Below are 16,696 nucleotides of genomic sequence, written 5' to 3'. Positions count from 1 at the left end.
ATGTCAATCCAGGCTCTCCAAATCTTTCTGAATCAGTCTCTCGTGTTTCAAAATTGTAAGTAACAGCCAGCCAAGGCGGATAAGTTTTATTTTTGTTTTCTCAACTTGTAAATGTCCCTTTTTTGCTGAGAGGATTTTACCTCTGCTTGCTGTAACTTTGAACCTAAGGCTAGAGGGGGTTCCTCTGGGCTATATGAATCTGATTACCCTGTAAAGTCTTTTCCATCCTGATTTTACAGAGATGATTTTTTTTTACTTTTCTTTCTTTAATTAAAAGCTTTCTTTTTAAGAACCTGATTGATTTTTCCTTGTTTTAAGATCCAAGGGGATTGGATCTGTGTTCACCAGGGAATTGGTGAAGCCTCTCAAGGCTGCCCAGGGAGGGGAAGGTTTTGCGGGGGACAAGAAGTGATCCAAACACTGAAATTTCTGGATGGTGGCAGAGTTACCAGGTCTAAGCTAGTAATTAAGCTTAGAAGTGTCCATGCAGGTCCCCACATTTGTACCCTAAAGTTCAGAGTGGGGAAGAAACCTTGACAGCCCCTATGCCAACTTGCTTTAATGCATCCTCTATGTTAAAAGTCGAAGCGATACATGGACCTTATGCTGTAGCTCATCACCATCTATCTAGGACAAGGGTTCTCAGACTCGGGGTCAAGACCCCTCAGGGGGTCGCGAGGTTATTATATGGGGGGTCACAAGCTGTCAGCCCCTCCCTCCCAACCCGTTTGCCTCCAGCATTTATAATGGTGTTAAATATATTTAAAAGGTTCTTAATTTATAAGGGGGGGGGGTCAGAGGCTTGCTATGTGAAAGGGGTCACCAGTACATAAATTTGAGAACCACTTATCTAGGTAAAAGGTCCTAAACCTATGTATGTTAACTTTGTTTTAGCTCAACATATAGGACGTGGCCTGCAGGTCCCTTGTGTTACAGCCAAAATATACTCTAATATAAACCTGTAATAATAAAACAAAATAAGCAGACCCATAAGAAAATAAGAAATTTATAAGAAAAGATATATAGGCAAGTAAGCAGGCTAGCCTTAGATGTATCTCATGTACCTGTTATGTATGTTAGTTCTTTGCCAGGACACTTCTGTGGTTGACTCATATACCTATGGTCAGAAATTCCCCTTAAACTCTATTTTCAGTTCCCCAAATACTTTGGGTTTTCTGTTAAGCCGTTTATCTATGCAAAGCTTATTTGTTCAAAGGTCATAGGCCTCAAGCCTTATGCTAACTTGCTGAAGCTAATGTCTTACAGGATACAGGCCTGTAGGTTTTTTGCATTACTGCTGAATATAATGCAAAGCAGAATATAGTGCAAATCAGTAAATATAATAAGGCAAGCTAGCCCACTGGGCTACAGTCTCCACCCAAGACAAGTGAGAGCTGCGAATTGGGAGCCTAACGGACATCCTTGCTGGACCACAGAAGGGGATACAAGTGCAGTTGCCTTGAACTGTGAAATGCACCACTCTCAATAGGTCTGTATGAAAGAGAACCGTTGGTGGTCTGGAGAGTGGCTATCATATCAAAGTGTATTTGGGTTATATGGCTGTGACCCCTCCTCCCCATAAGATGCACTGACAGGTTTACTATTCCAGATCGTAGGACTAGCATCCCTGTAGGGGCTGCTGTGCTGCACCTTTATGGTCTGCCTGCCTGTGCAAATGTGAAGTCCAGCCCCTATCCATCTATTGCTTGGATTTTGTGTCTCAAGGACTGGACTTCACCCTAAAAAAGTAGTAGTTGGTGTATTTTTTAAAATTAGATCTATCACATCTCAGAGCTAACATTGTTAGCAAAGAACTTGCAGAAGAAGAGCTGCTAACATGTCTCAACTAGTTATCTGAGCTGCTCAAACCACATAGTAACCTTTGTGATTTAAAACAAAACAAAGCTGGCTATCTACAATCATCAGCTCATGCCAGTGTGAAGTCTCTTAGCCTCAAAGAGCACGAGTGGGCAAACTTTTTGGCCTGAGGGCCACATCTTGTTATGGAAATTGTATGGCAGGCCATGAATGCTCACAAAATTAATAATTCATGTTCAAACAGGGATAATACAAGTTTGCTTCAAAATCAACACTATTAAAACAATTCTGTTGAACAATGCGCTGTTAGAAAATTACATTACTGGGCTTTTTGTTTCAGCTGGTCACCCTTCTTTATAATGGCATCAGAGTCTGGTGTCATTCTCATTGTGGAAATCCGCAATACCGAGATGAGATGCTGGTCAGTTAACTGGGATCTGTAGTCAAATTTGTTGTAATTCAGCAGGGAAAAATGTTTGTTTTCACACGTAGCCAAACAAAACAAGGATTTTCTGCGCCACCTTGCAGATATTTGGGTACTTTGTTTCACTCAAGAGGGCATAAAACTTGTACAGTTTTTCTGAATTGTACTTTTCCTTCAAGTTGAAATCGCATTGGAGATCAGTGAGCTCCAGTTGTAATTCTTGCGGGGCTCTCTCATAGTCAAATGACAGTGGGCAGGTATCATAGCATTCCCTCTCAGATCTGAACCTTAGAGTTCAGAAAATGAGATACTAGCACCTGAATCCTCTAAGCTTAATTACCAGCTTAGATCTGATAGCACTGCCACCACCCAAAAATATAGTGTTTTGGGGCACTCTGACCTCCCCAACCTTCCCTGGGGACCCCAAGAACCCAGATCCCTTGGGTTCTTAAAACAAGGAGAAATAAACCATTCCCCCACCTTTCCCCCTCCCAGAATTTCCCTCCCTGGGCTATCCTGAGAGATACTGATCCAACCTCTTAAATCACCATATAGAGAAGCATCTCCCTTCCCTTCCACAAAGAGGCGAACAGACTCAAGGAAAACAGAGAGAGATTCTGTCTCTCTCCCTCCCGTCTCCCCCCACCCGTCCTGGTGAGTTATCCCAATCCCCTGGAATAAAACAAGGGAAACAAGAAAAAAAATCAATCAGGTTCTCTAAAAAGAAATCTTTTAATAAAAGAAAGGAAAAAGTAAAGAATTATCTCTGTAACTTCAAGATGTCAATATTACAGGGTCCTATAGCTTACAGACACCAGAAAGAGACTTTCCCCCCAGTACCAATACAAATCAAAATATTCCCAGCAACTACACATATAAAAGTTAACCAGCCAGATCCACAATTGCAAACAGAGTAAAACAATCAAAAAGCCTAAACCGCCTGTTTTTACTTACTATTTGAAAAGAAACTTAGAGAGCCTGTAGCAATGTCTGGTCTCTCTCAGACCCTCCAAGAGAAGAACACACAATGGACAAAGAACACACACAAAAGCTTCCCTCCACCCAAATTTAAAAATATCTTGTCTTCTGATTGGTCTTCTGGTCAGGTGCCCAGTTCCCTGCTTGTAACCCTTTACAGGTAGAAGGGACATTAACCCTTAACAATCTGTTTATGACAGCAGGACACCAGCTCCAGTGTCTTCTCTATCTTCTCAATGTCAGAGAACTGACGAGAAATTCTCCGTGCAAGTCAGTTTACTGTACTTTTCTGTCTGCTCTGGCAACACTTCCACATATTTCAGTGTTGGAAAGTGAGTGAATACTTTATCCTTAATTTGTTTTGAAAACAAAACTAACTTGACTTTGAAAGCTGTCACAATAGAATACAATTTGTGTGCAAACACATTCTTTCCTTGCAGTTTCACATTAAGTTCATTTAAATGTGACAAGATATCCACATCAAAAGCGAGGTCACACACCCAGTTTGAATTCTTTAATTCAGGGAAATCGTTTTCTTTCCCCTGCATCTCCAGAAAAGTATGAATTTCACCTCTGAGCTCCCAAACGCTCTGCAATTCCTTTCCTAGGCTGAGTAAGTAAAGTAAAGTAAGTCCTGATGTTTGGTGTCAGTGTCTTCAAGAAGAGAAATGAATTGCCAACGATTAAGTCCCCTCGCTCTTACGTAGTTCACTATTTTCACTACTGTGTGAACAACAAGATGTCCAGGACATTTTTGCAGAGGGTCTTCTGATGTATAATACAATGCAGAAAAATCACCTCTTTAATAGGATTGTCTTCTTTTACTTTGTCCTGAATTCTTTTTAAAAGTCCTATGTTTTTCCCAGTTAAATTTGGCAATCCATTTGTGGTTACATTTGCCAGTTTTCTCCAGGGGAGCTTCAGATGTTCAAGGCAGCCAGACACCCTCTCGTATAAATCCGATCCCTTAATTGTGCCTTTCATTGATTTCATTGATAAAAATTCTTCTGTGATTTCAAATTTGTCATCAATTCCTCTGACAAAAAATCAATAACTGTGCTGTGTCCTTAATATCAGAGCTGTTGTTGAGAGCTAACAAAAACAACGTAAAGCCATGTGCTTTCTTGTTCAACTCAGAAACCGTATGTTCATCAATCACTTCTACACGGTGAGTAACAGTTCTTTGTGACAAACTAACGTTCTCAAATTTGTTTTGGTAGTCCGGGCATAGCATGCCAGGAACATCAACCATGCATTCTTTCAGCAAAAGGCTTATTTTGTTTAGCGATTTCAAATGCCAGAACATAACTTGTCTTCTTAGTGGCTTCCTGAACTGTAGCCTGTTGCACAAATATTTAGCCGAGCTTTTAAGTTCACAGTGAATTTCTCAGCTTTTCTTGCCCTTTCCTCAGTTGTTAAATTGCTGCCATAATTAGGATATTTTGTAGAAAAATGGCAATTCAAACTGTACTCCTTGAACACTGCGATGCTCTCCTGACAAATCAAGCATACAGCCTTCAAGTTCATGTTTGTAAAAAAATATTTTGCATTCCATTCTTTGTTGAAAACCTGACACTCACTGTTCACTTTTTTTTTAAGCACTCATTTCTGAAAGGGAAAAGAAAATCCTCACTGCTGCCCTTATTTCAAACTGCTGTTTTACAACATTGCACGCACTTCACGCAGGGCCTCATTTTCAAAAGAGCATGGCACTGATGTAGCCAGCAACACAACATATTTACATGCCAGATGCACTAAAGGTTCATATGTCCCTTTGTGCTTCAACCACCATTCCAGGGGACATGCATCCATACTGATGACAAGCTCTGCTCAATAACAATCCAAAGCAGTGCAGACCAAGGCATGTTCATTTTCATAATCTGAGTCAGATCCCACCAGCAGAAGACTGATTTTCTTTTTCAGTGTTTCAGGTTCTGTAGTTTCCACATCAGAGTGTTGCTCTTCTAAGACTTCTGAAAGCATGCTCCATGCCTTGTCCCTCTCAGATTTTGGAAGGCATTTCAGATTCTTAAACCCTGGATCAAGTGCTGTAGCTATCTTTAAAAATCTCACATTGGTATCTTCTTTGCGTTTTGTGAAATCTGTAGTGAAAGTGTTCTTAAAATGAACAACATGTGCTGGGTCATCATCCGAGAGTATTATAACATGAAATATATGGCAGAATGTGAGTAAAATAAAGCAGGGGACAAACAATTCCCCCCACCAGGAGTTCAGTTACAAATTTAATTAACGCATTTTTTTTTTAATGAGCATCATCAGCATGGAAGCATGTCCTCTGGAATGGTGACTGAAGCATGAAGGGGCATACAAATGTTTAGCATATCTGGCATGTAAATACCTTGCAATGCCAGATATAAAAGTGCCATGCAAATGCCTGCTCTCACTTTCCGGTGACATTGTAAATAGGAAGAGGGCAGCATTATCTCCTGTAAATGTAAACAAACAAACAAGATGTCTTAGCGACTGGCTGAACAAGAAGTAGGACTGAGTGGACTTGCAGGCTCTGAAGTTTTACCTTGTTTTGTTTTTGAGTGCAGTTATGTAACAACAACAAATCTACATTTGTAAATTGCACTTTCACAGCAAAGAGATTGCACTACAGTACTTGTATGAGGTGAATTGAAAAACACTGTTTCTTTTACCATTTTACAGTGTAAATATTTTTAATAAAAATACACTTTCATTTCAATTACAACACAGAATACAATATATATGAAAATGTACAAAAACATCCAAAATATTTAATAAATTTCAATTGGAATTCTATTGTTTAACAGTGCGGTTAAAATTACGATTAATTGCAATTAATTTTTTGGAGTTAATCAAATAAGTTAACTGCGACTAATCGACGGCCCCACTTTAAATCCGTCTGTAAGATTTGCCTCTGCTATGATGTCTACAAAACTCAGCTTTCATATGGAGGCAGGTGACAAGTTGTGACTATTTCCCTTTCCCTCTTTCCTTTTCCTATTCCCTTCCTCACTACAGTAACTCCCCACTCAATGTTGTAGTTGTGTTCCTTAAAAATGTGACTTTAATTCTTATGGGGAAATTGGATTCGCTTAACATTGTTTTGCTTAATGTAAATGGGGGGGGGGTAGGTTCCAGCGAAATTTTTTCATCAGACAAAAGACTATATATATATATATATATATATATATTTTTACACACACACACACACACACACAGTATAAGTTTTAAATAAACGATTTAATACTGTTACACAGTGATGATGATTGTGAAGCTTGGTTGAGGTGGTGAAGTCAGAGGGTGGGATATTTCCCAGGGAATGCCTTACTGCTAAATGATGAACTAGCAATCGGCTGAGCCCTCACGGGTTAACACATTGTTAATGTAGCCTCATACTCTACAAGCCAGCACGAATGGAGGGAGAGGAGACAACATGGCAGACAGTGTGTGCGAGAGAGAGATGCGCATCGTCCCTTTAAGTACACAGCCCCACCCACTCTAAGTACACTCCCTTTTTAAATAGATTAGCAAATTAAGACAGCAGCTCCAGCCAGCAAGCTCTCTCCATCCTGAGCCCTGTCCTGTATCCTCCCTGCTCTTTGGAAATGGGGTAAGCGGGGTGCAGGAACAGGGGGGAGGGGGACCTGATATTGGCCCCTCCTTCCCCCCCCTTGCACAGCAATCAGGAGGCTCTGGAGAGCAGCTCCAAGGCAGAGGGCAGCAGCAGCACATAGCAGTGGGGGGAGGGACAGCGAACTGCCGGCAACTGATAGCCTGTTGGGTGGCTGCTGCACAGGGAACTTAGGGGAACGGGGAGCTGATAGGGGGGCTGCCAGTCTACCCTGGTTCCAAGCCCCCACCAGCTAGCTCCAATGGGCTGCTCTTCCTGCAAACAGTGGACAAAGCAGGCGGCTGCCAAATGACGTTATAAGGGAGCATTGTGCCACTTTAAACAAGCATGTTTTCTAATTGATCAGCAATGTAACAACAAAACAACGTTAACCAGGACGACTTTAAGTGAAGAGTTACTGTACCACTACCTCACTTACGTAGCTAACAAAGCGGTGCCTGTACTACACCAGATTCATTTGCTCGTTTGATGTCTCCATGTGTCCTATCCTTTGTGTATGTCTTTAGATTGAAAAAGCAGGGATCGTCTCTTTTCTGTTTGTACAGCACCAAGTGGTGCCCCCAATCCCAAGTAGGGCCTCTGGTCACTACCATAGTATAAATATTAATTATAATAAAAACCTGCCTTGACTGGCTCCTGCTGAACTTTGATGGATCAATCATATTACAGGAACTTTGCAGATAGGTCAAGACACCTCATCGTATGATAATCAGTTCTCTGTTTAAAAAAAAACTCTAGGAGAATAATTTTGATTAATTTTCATTTTGAGTACAAATCAAATCCAAAATCAAGTAATCATTCAATCCCTAAATAACATAATCCTTAAATTAAACTGCTCACAGTCACCAAACCCCTCTCCAGACTGTCCCCAAACCATCACAGGAACTGCAGTACCAGATTACACCAGCGGTCTGTTACTTGTCATGAGGATTGTAGAATAAGTATTCAGTCAAAACAACATGCCTTGTAGCATGTTCTGAAGATTAAGTAAACTCAGGCCATGGAACACTGCTATAGGTTCCTAGGCGGGGAATATCCATTGCAAATGTTCTGTTTCCAGTCCCACAGAAATGTATGTCTAATGAGCAGCTGACAGAGATTTTATTGGGTCAAAGTACAAGAAGACAATGGGCACATTTTGTTCCAAGACAATGTGTTTACGTTTGCAACAGCACTTCAGAATCTTTGCATCACCTGACTTAGCTTCCCAGTTGCTACCCATCCTCTCCATTTGTGGACAATGTCCTGCCAGAGAACTAGATCTGTATTCTTTAGAAGCAGACCGCTTTTCCTGCTAATGCACAGTATCTGTACTATGTACACCACTCTCAGTCCTCCAAGACTCAAGGCTCTTCTTCACTGCAGCATGAGGACAAGGTATAACTCAAGTGTGTTACCCCAACTGACTCGGGAGCTAACACAGCAGTGAAAGCAAGCCTCAAATAGAGATATACACCTTTCAAAGACAAGCCAAGATTAATAATATCCCCAGCAGAGTTAACGCCTATTGAGTTAGCCTAGCTTGAGTGAAAATACTTGACGTTATCAAAAAAAAAAAACCCAAGCAAAAAAACCCAACCAAAAACCAAACCACCAACGAAAAAAAAACACTAAACCACTACACACCGAAAGAAACCCACTCAAGCTGCAGAGAGTGATTGTATCAGCAGCCCAGAGTGTTTGTATTTGCAGTGGAGTCCAGACTGCATCTCTAGCTCCAGCATCAGTCCTACCTGAGCTTCAGACCATGTCCCTTGACAGGCCAGCTTCCTCAGCTGTGACTGACAGAAATGTGTTTTTATCTTGTGGTAGCTAATGCGCGTTAACCTACCTATCCCATTGTAAAAACACAGAGGAGACCGGGCACTCTCACTTTACTGCCAGGTGAACTAGGCGAGGTCAAGCCCTGGCTGGGATCTAGTGCTGACCTCGCCTAGGTTCCTCCGGGTAAAGTACAAGGGCCTCTGTCGCCACTTAGGATATTACAGTGCGATAACCATCATGCGCTCCTTATGTGGCTGTAAAAACATCCCCTTGGGTCGGTGAAGCCAAAGCCCCTAAAGCACCACTTACCTGGCGCTCGCGCTTTCCGTGAGGGAGAGTCTGGTTCGAGGCAAGCAAACCGGGCCGTGCAGACAGGTGTATATGAGCGTCACCGCAACACGTCACGCCTGCACAGCATTGAGTGTGCACAGATCAATCCCCCCCCAAAAAGCGTGTCAGCAGCGCCATTTCCCAGGCTGGGAAATCAGTCCCTGACCGCCCAGGATAGGAGGGTGCTTTGCTGCTGCTGCTGGCGGCCAAGCGCACTGCACACACTTCGGGGATCCTTGCATCCCTCCAGCCTCCCCTGCCCCATGGCCACCCTCTATTACAGGGACTCTCAGCTGCCCGTGTGTGCCCCCCATTATTTCCCGCCCTAGATGGGGGGTGCGCTGGGGACACGGGGCGAGGACACGCCGGGCCAAAGGGGGGCTGCGCGGGGCGGTGAATAAGGCAGCAGGCGGGTGGGGCGGCACGAGGGAGCCGTGTCGGGGGAGGGGTGATGGGGCAGAGCCTCACTCCGCTGCTCAGGGCGCCCCTCTGCCCGGCTGGGGAGCGTGAGGGGCTGACGGACCCCGCCCCGCGCGGGGCCTGGACCGCGCGAAACGCCCGCGCCCCAGTTTCCCCGCCCCAGCCAACAACCTAACGGACCCGCTCACTAGCCTCCCGCCGACGCCTACGTCACTTCTTGCCCCGCCCCTTGGGGCCCCGAATATTATCTGCAAACACCGTTATTTATTCATTAAAATTCTTGTAAATATTCGTAGACTACAAAGGGAGAAAATCGGTAGAAACGGGTTGTGAGTGATGTCATCAACCCTCTGCCAATCAGCAGCATCGAGGGCGTAGCCGGCGAGACACCTCTTCTCTATATAAGGGGGACGCGCGCAGCCGCGTCCTGTCTGTCTGCGAGTGGAGGCGGCTGCGGTGGTGTGCGGCGCTGCAGCGATGGGGAACACGGTGGCTCGGGAGGACTTTGAGTGGGTTTACACGGACCAGCCCCACGCCGATCGCCGCAAGGCGATCCTAGGTGAGCGAGGGGCCCGGGCAGCTTCCCCTCCGCGCCGGGGCGTCCTGCTGGCGGCGCATGTGTCTCCCTGTCCGAGCCGGCGGTGCTCTGGGCTCTGCCCGTTCCGCCGGCGGGGGAAGGGCCTGCAGCCTCCCCACAGGGAACGGGTCGCCCCCGGGCTCGCCGTATCCGCTGGCAGCCTGCGCTGCTTGTCGCTCTGCGCGGCGGGAGGCGCGCTGCCTGCGGCACGGAGCGGCCCCGTCCAGCGGAGGTTGGCGTTTGTGGGGGCCTCGTGGGTGTCCCCAGCGCCGAGGGGGCCCGTTTCGGGGCTCGCCGGGGCTGGCGAGCTTGGTAAAATGGCTGCCGCGGAAGGGGGGCAGGCGAGTGACAAATGGGTCGGCCCCTTGAGCCAGGCTCGGAGGCCGAGCTCTTCAGGCGCCTCGAAGGGCCCACCCCATCCGTGAGCCGCTAGACACCGCTCCTCCCTCCGTGCGGGGGGCCGCGCGATTACCAGGATTTCTCCTGCTGCTGCCCGCGAGCGGAGCCCCGGAATGAGGCGTTTCTGGACTGTCCAGAGGCCGGAGTCAACCCTGCAGATCCGCCCTCCTTGCCAGCGGCTCTGCGGGGCACGGGGAGGCTCCTCGCCGTTATTTTGACATGCCTTCCGCTCAGCTGATTCGGGGGAGGGGACTGGCCTGTGGGTTAGACACGCATCAAACTGTCTTGCCTCCCTCAAGTAACTCTCTCTGTTTGAAAGCCTCCTTTTAGCTAACGCGCTGGAGGGAGGGTGGGTGGTTTCCAGAAACGTCTCCGGAATATTTCTTGTTAAAACTGATTGCCTGGGAAATTTGTGCACACGTGAAGGAGAGGAGGAGGAGAAAAGCCCCCAAAAAGTGATTTTTGTATTTTGATCTTGCTGTCGGAAGAGCTGTTTGAGATGGAAAGCATGAAGGAGGCCGCATTTTCATGATGTGTACTGTTGGGCTGTGTAGTGTACTGATGGATGTGATCAAGTGTGTATGAAACTGACGGTGCTTGTAGGGTAGTAGGAAGGGAAATGGTGACTATATTACAGTGTTTCCAAAGAGCAGACTTATATTGGGTTTCTGATCAGTTGTTACTGGATGAACACTTCCCTTTTTTTAAGTTGGGGTGTTTTTTAGTTAACACTGGCAATGAGCACTTGTATCTGAGTGCTTATCTACACAGAGCAGTAATGCAGACAACTGGGGTATGACTTCTAAAGTGCACTAGTGTGGTGTGCATTAGTTTGTCCATGTAGACCCTGCTGGTGTGCACTAATGGTTCCCCCCTTGTGTGTGTTAATGTAGTGGTGTTTGAAGCAGTGCTACATTAAAGTGCACTAGGGAATATTACAAAAACATTACTTGTTACTGTGTGTGCGTATATAAGAAATAGCCTGCCAAAACCCTGATTTGTTTTTTTGGCCATCTGCATAGAACACAAATTGCTAAAAGACCCATGCCACACAAATTACAGTGGGTCTGCCTCTAACTGATGGTGCAAAGGGTGGGGATTGGTTTCATTTTCATTTCATTTTCTTGAGGCTGGGAAACACTACTATACCAAATGCAGAGGTTACTTTAGGGTTTAAAAGGTGAGCATTAAACACCTGAAGTGCACAAAATAGTCAGTACTTTGACCAATTTGCAACTAGCTTTATAATGACAGTGGTTCAGATTTGCCTAAATTAAGTGTAGCTTACACCTCTGCACAACCAAGTCATCCCAGAGTGGGATGTGGAGGGAGGGCCATTTTATTAGCTGAGGGAGGCAGTTCTGGGAAAGTAGTAGTAAGCCTCGAAGTTGCATCAAGTTTTCGACCACATTGTCTCCTTGTCCATGACCACTTAGGCGAGGGGCGGGCAAAGTTTTTGGCCCGAGGGCCATGTTGGGATTGCAAAACTGTGTATGGAGGGCTGAGTAGGGAAGGCTGTGCCTCCCCAAACAGCCTGGTCACACTTCCTGCCCCTCTCAGAACCTCTGACCCATCCAACCCCCCTGCTCCTTGTCCCCTGACTGACCCCTCCTGGGACCCCCACCTCCTATTCGCACCCCTTCCCCTAACAGCCCCTGGGATCCAACCCCCCAGCTCCCTATCCCCTAACTGTCCCCTGGGACCCTCTGCCCCATATCCAACCCCTGCTGCTCCCCACCCCCTTACCGTGCTGCTCAGAGCAGCAGGAGCTTGCATCCCTGGTGCCTGCCTGGCAGGAGCGAGGGACCAGAGTGCTGGTGGCATGGTGAACTGAGGCTGCAGGGGAGGGGGGACAGCAGGGGAGGAGCTGGGGGCTAGCCTCCCTGGCCAGGAGCTCAGGGGCTGCAGTTTGCCCACCTCTGACTTAGGCTGTGTTGGCCTTCTGCAATTTGGATTGTCTGCCTTGTTTTGCTACAGCTCCCCAAGCCATCTTCCCTGGCTGTGCCCATGGTAAAAGCTGGTGTAGAGCCTGAAATATAATGTTTAATATCTGGCAGCATTGTTGATGTATGCAACTCTAGCAAGGACTATACATCTTAGGTGGGTTGTGTAACATGCTGCTTGTACACTCTTGGTCTTACAGGGATTTTAGTGCAAATAACAGTGCTTCCAGAAGCTTAATCACTGAAGTAGAAATAGCAAGTCATAAATAGGAATCTTTACATGTCTGCTCATGATGAGTATGAAGTTGCTTTTTCTTTAATTTTCTTACCCTAAAAGTGGTGTCATTGTCCCTCAGGTGTATGATTGATTTAAATCTGTAACAAACTGGAAGGGCATGCTAAGTATTAAGAGGCTTTGGGTTTCTAGAATAAAATATCAAATACCACTAAACTACAACAGCACTCCTTTATTTTGCTCAATATTTCAGGCATGCACATATGCCTAGAGCAGTCAAACAATTCTCAGGATGTACATGCAACCTACTAATGTAACTCAATTGCCAAAAATGTAGGAAGACTTGTTGAATAGACTCATTCCTTAATGAATAGAATCAATTTGGGGGGAGGGGGGTGTATTAGTAACTGTTTGTGTGGCTGAAAAAATTCTGGCTCTACTAAAGTGTACTTGTAACATTTTTCTCTTTGCATTTAACTATTTTTCTTCTCCCCATAACAGCTAAACATCCAGAAATAAAAGCTTTAATGAAGCCAGACAACAACTTGATATGGGTGGTTGTACTGATGGTTCTTGCACAATTGATTGCGTTTTATCTAGTTAAAGACTTGGACTGGAAATGGGTCATGTTCTGGGCTTATGTTTTTGGCAGCTGCATCAGTCACTCAATGACTCTGGCTATTCATGAGATCTCTCACAATAGTGCCTTTGGCAATTGCAGAGCTATGTCGAATCGGTGGTTTGGAATGTTTGCCAATCTCCCTCTTGGCCTCCCATACTCTGTATCTTTCAAGAGATACCACATGGATCATCATCGCTATCTAGGAGGTGATGGAATTGATGTAGATATTCCTACTGACTTTGAAGGCTGGTTTTTCTGTACTCGTTTTAGGAAGTTCATATGGATTGTTCTTCAGCCCTTTTTCTATGCTGTTCGACCTCTCTGCATCAATCCCAAGCCAATTTCTCGATTGGAAATCATCAACGTGTTGGCACAGATCTCTTTTGATGTTGTAATATACTACTACTTGGGAATTAAATCAACCTCCTACATGGTTGCAGGATCAATACTTGGACTGGGGTTGCACCCAATTTCAGGACATTTCATAGCTGAACATTACATGTTCTTAAAGGGACATGAGACTTACTCCTATTATGGGCCACTTAATTTGCTCACTTTTAATGTTGGCTACCACAATGAACACCATGACTTTCCCAATATTCCTGGCAAGAACCTTCCATTGGTAAGTACACTTTCAAGAATATATAAAGCTAATGGTAAACTGAAATTTACATCAGGGGTGGGAAAACTTTTTGGCCTGAGGGCTGCATCTGGGTATAGAAATTGTATGGTGGGCCATGAATGCTCATGAAATTGGGGTTGAGATGGGGGAGGAGGAGGGGGCTCTGGCTGGGAGTATGAGCTCTAGGGTGGGGCCAGAAATGAGTTCAGGGTGCAGGAGGGGATGAAGGCTCCAGCAGGGAGTGCAGGTCAAGGAGGGGTTTGGGGTGCAGAAGGGGCTCCAGGCTGATACCAAGGGGTTCAGAGAGCAGGAGGGGGATCAGGGCTGGGGATTGGGTATACAGTTCTCTTCTCTGCCTCCTAGATGGAGGCATGGCCAGGCAGCGCAGCTGTGCCTTGTCTGTCCACAGGTATGGCCCTTGCCGCTCCCATTACACATAGCAGCATGGCCCCTCTGGCTCCTGCTTCTGGGAGCTGCAGAGTGGCCCCTGACCCTGCTCCTCAGCTGGAGCTCAAGGGCTGGATTAAAACAGCTGGCAGGCTGGATCTGGGTTGTAGTTTGCCTACCCCTGTTTTAGTTTTTGGCTGAAGTAGGATACTTAGGGTACTGCTGCTAAAGTATCCACTATAGACTTAAAACTACACTATGTGAAAAAATTGTCCTCTATTAAAGCAATCTTAAGTGTTACTTCTAATTGTCCTTCCCCATCCAGCCTTACAATCTGTTTCTCTTCTATTTGCCTACTGGGTAGTATTTGACAGCACCTTGCATACTTTGTTTTTATGTGTAATTCAGTTTCTCACATTTTGGTTCCTGTTTCTCCCACAGCAGTAGAAGAGAAACAACTCATTATAAAACAACAAAAATGGGAGGAAACAAGGACAGTGAAACTACAGTCCTTTTTTTTCCTTTTTTTAAAAAAGGACTGCATTTTAATTTGAGCATTTCTGCTTTTACTGGCATAGCTAGTCTGAGCCTTTCTGCTTACATAGGGATGCTTCTCTTGACTACTTTTAGCAAACTGATTAGTTTTTGCTTGTTAACAGGAAGCTATTAAACTTGTTTTACCTCAGATTAACATACTGTCTGGACAAAGCAAAGAACCAGGACGGCCTGAATATCCTATGTAGATTACACCTCTGTTAGTTTAGGAGTACCTAAAAGGCCTTCCCTGCAATCAGAAATTAAGCAAGCAGCTTAAGGCATTAAAACAGCTTTGCATTCTCACTACAGTTAGTGTTAAAACTCTGATAGTGCCACATTGGGTGAATAAAATCTACTTTAAAAAAAGTTTAATGTTTAAAAAAAACTCATTTAATTTAAATTTGCAACTGACCACCTATAATGTCTAAATTTATAATCTTCAGATAATACCACTAAAAGTAAATTTCTTAGCACTCCCAGTTGTTTAAAGACTGTGTTCTCTTCTGCTTCTAGAAGTGCTGGCAGAAACACTGGAGGGAAGAGTCTTGAGCTTAAACAAATATGAATAAACCTTAATTTTCTTCCTCTTAGGTGAAGAAAATAGCAGCTGAATACTATGATGATCTTCCACAATATAACTCCTGGATAAAAGTGCTTTATGACTTTGTGATGGATGACACAATCAGCCCTTACTCACGCATGAAAAGGAAATTAAAGGGTGATGTGAAACAGGATTAAACTTCACCAACCAAAAGACTCTATAAAGCAAGATCTGGGATATTTAGCAAGAATTCCTTGTGCCAGCTACTTGAAAAGTGTATTTGTGTCCTGAATTTAAACTTCAGACATCTACAAGAATGCATTGGTGTATCCTAAAACAGACCTCTTCAGACCAATTAGGCTACCACTAGCTAAACATTCTAACAGTCATTGGTGTAACTAATATACAAAACACAATTGAATATGCTCAGTGTACGTGTATAATAGTACTTAAGTTTGTTTTATAATACTTATTTCATAGCTGCTAACAAATCTTGTACTCAGACACCTGTGTCTGGCTTGTCTGTTTAGACCTATAAAAGATGCTTCAAACCATTTTACAGTTCTGGCTTGTCCTGTGCTGGCCATTCCATGCTCATAACTTAGTCAATTATAGTATTAAAGTTCATACTTGATAAAGTTAATTCTAAGCTAACATGATTAAGTCTCGTTTCATTAAATGTGGTTTCAACTTATTTCTGTCTCTGAACTACTTTGGTGGTAGGCACTAGGGGAGAAACTAAACCTCTGAACAGCAGTTAATAGTGAGTGAATCTGCCTTGATGGCTAGTTCACTGCTGAACCAAAGCAGTGGCAGAGCCAGGTTCTTATCAACAGTGACTATCTCACGACCCCTAGTATTGAAAACTACTCCATGAGGCTGCTGCTTTTTACTAACCACTCTTACTGGTACTGGAGACTAAAGTAGTGATTATCTGACTATTTCCTGGGTATACAGCTATTAGGAAAATAGTGGCAGAATAATCTGAAGACAAGTGTGTTTAGACCCTAGTGGGGGAAAAAACATCTACTAGCTTGGTATGGCTGACTGGGCTTGTTTGGCTTTTAATAAAGCCACACTGAGTGGGTTTTGTTTTAATGTCAGTCACATGTACATCTATGTAATGAAGAGGCAATTAGTGAAAACACACTAGGCACCTCAGGCCTAGTTTAGGCTCTACTATGAACCCTGTTGGCACCTAAGCAGTTAGGCCATGGCTACACTAGGGAGTTGCAGCACTGGTGAGGGGGGTACAGCGCTGCAACTTAGGATGTGGCCACACTTGCAAAGCACGGCCAGCCCTGCAACTCCCTGATTGCAGCGCTGGCTGTCGACCCAGTCGAGCCTCAGGTGTAGCGATTCTAGCACTGGTAATCCAGCGCTGGTCAGCAAGTGTGGACCCCACCAGCACTTTTATTGACCTCCGGGGTATAAGGAGGTATCCCAGAATTCCTGTCCACAACAAACCAGAAGAAAG

General features: G+C 44.7%; 1 protein-coding gene across 1 annotated transcript; it reads left to right on the top strand.

The window, feature by feature from the left end:
• Window positions 1-9,775: 9,775 nt before the first annotated feature.
• On the top strand, window positions 9,776-15,913 carry DEGS1 (delta 4-desaturase, sphingolipid 1). Its single transcript, XM_030557430.1, has 3 exons — window positions 9,776-9,915; window positions 13,012-13,754; window positions 15,270-15,913. Exons 1-3 carry the CDS (start codon window positions 9,834-9,836, stop codon window positions 15,414-15,416), a joined length of 972 nt encoding a protein of 323 aa, XP_030413290.1. The 5' UTR covers window positions 9,776-9,833; the 3' UTR covers window positions 15,417-15,913.
• The last annotated feature ends 783 nt before the right edge of the window (window positions 15,914-16,696 follow it).

This window comes from Gopherus evgoodei, chromosome 3 (genome assembly GCF_007399415.2).
Source record: "Gopherus evgoodei ecotype Sinaloan lineage chromosome 3, rGopEvg1_v1.p, whole genome shotgun sequence".
Taxonomy (NCBI): domain Eukaryota; kingdom Metazoa; phylum Chordata; order Testudines; family Testudinidae; genus Gopherus; species Gopherus evgoodei.
This window is presented reverse-complemented; position numbering and strand designations above follow the sequence as displayed.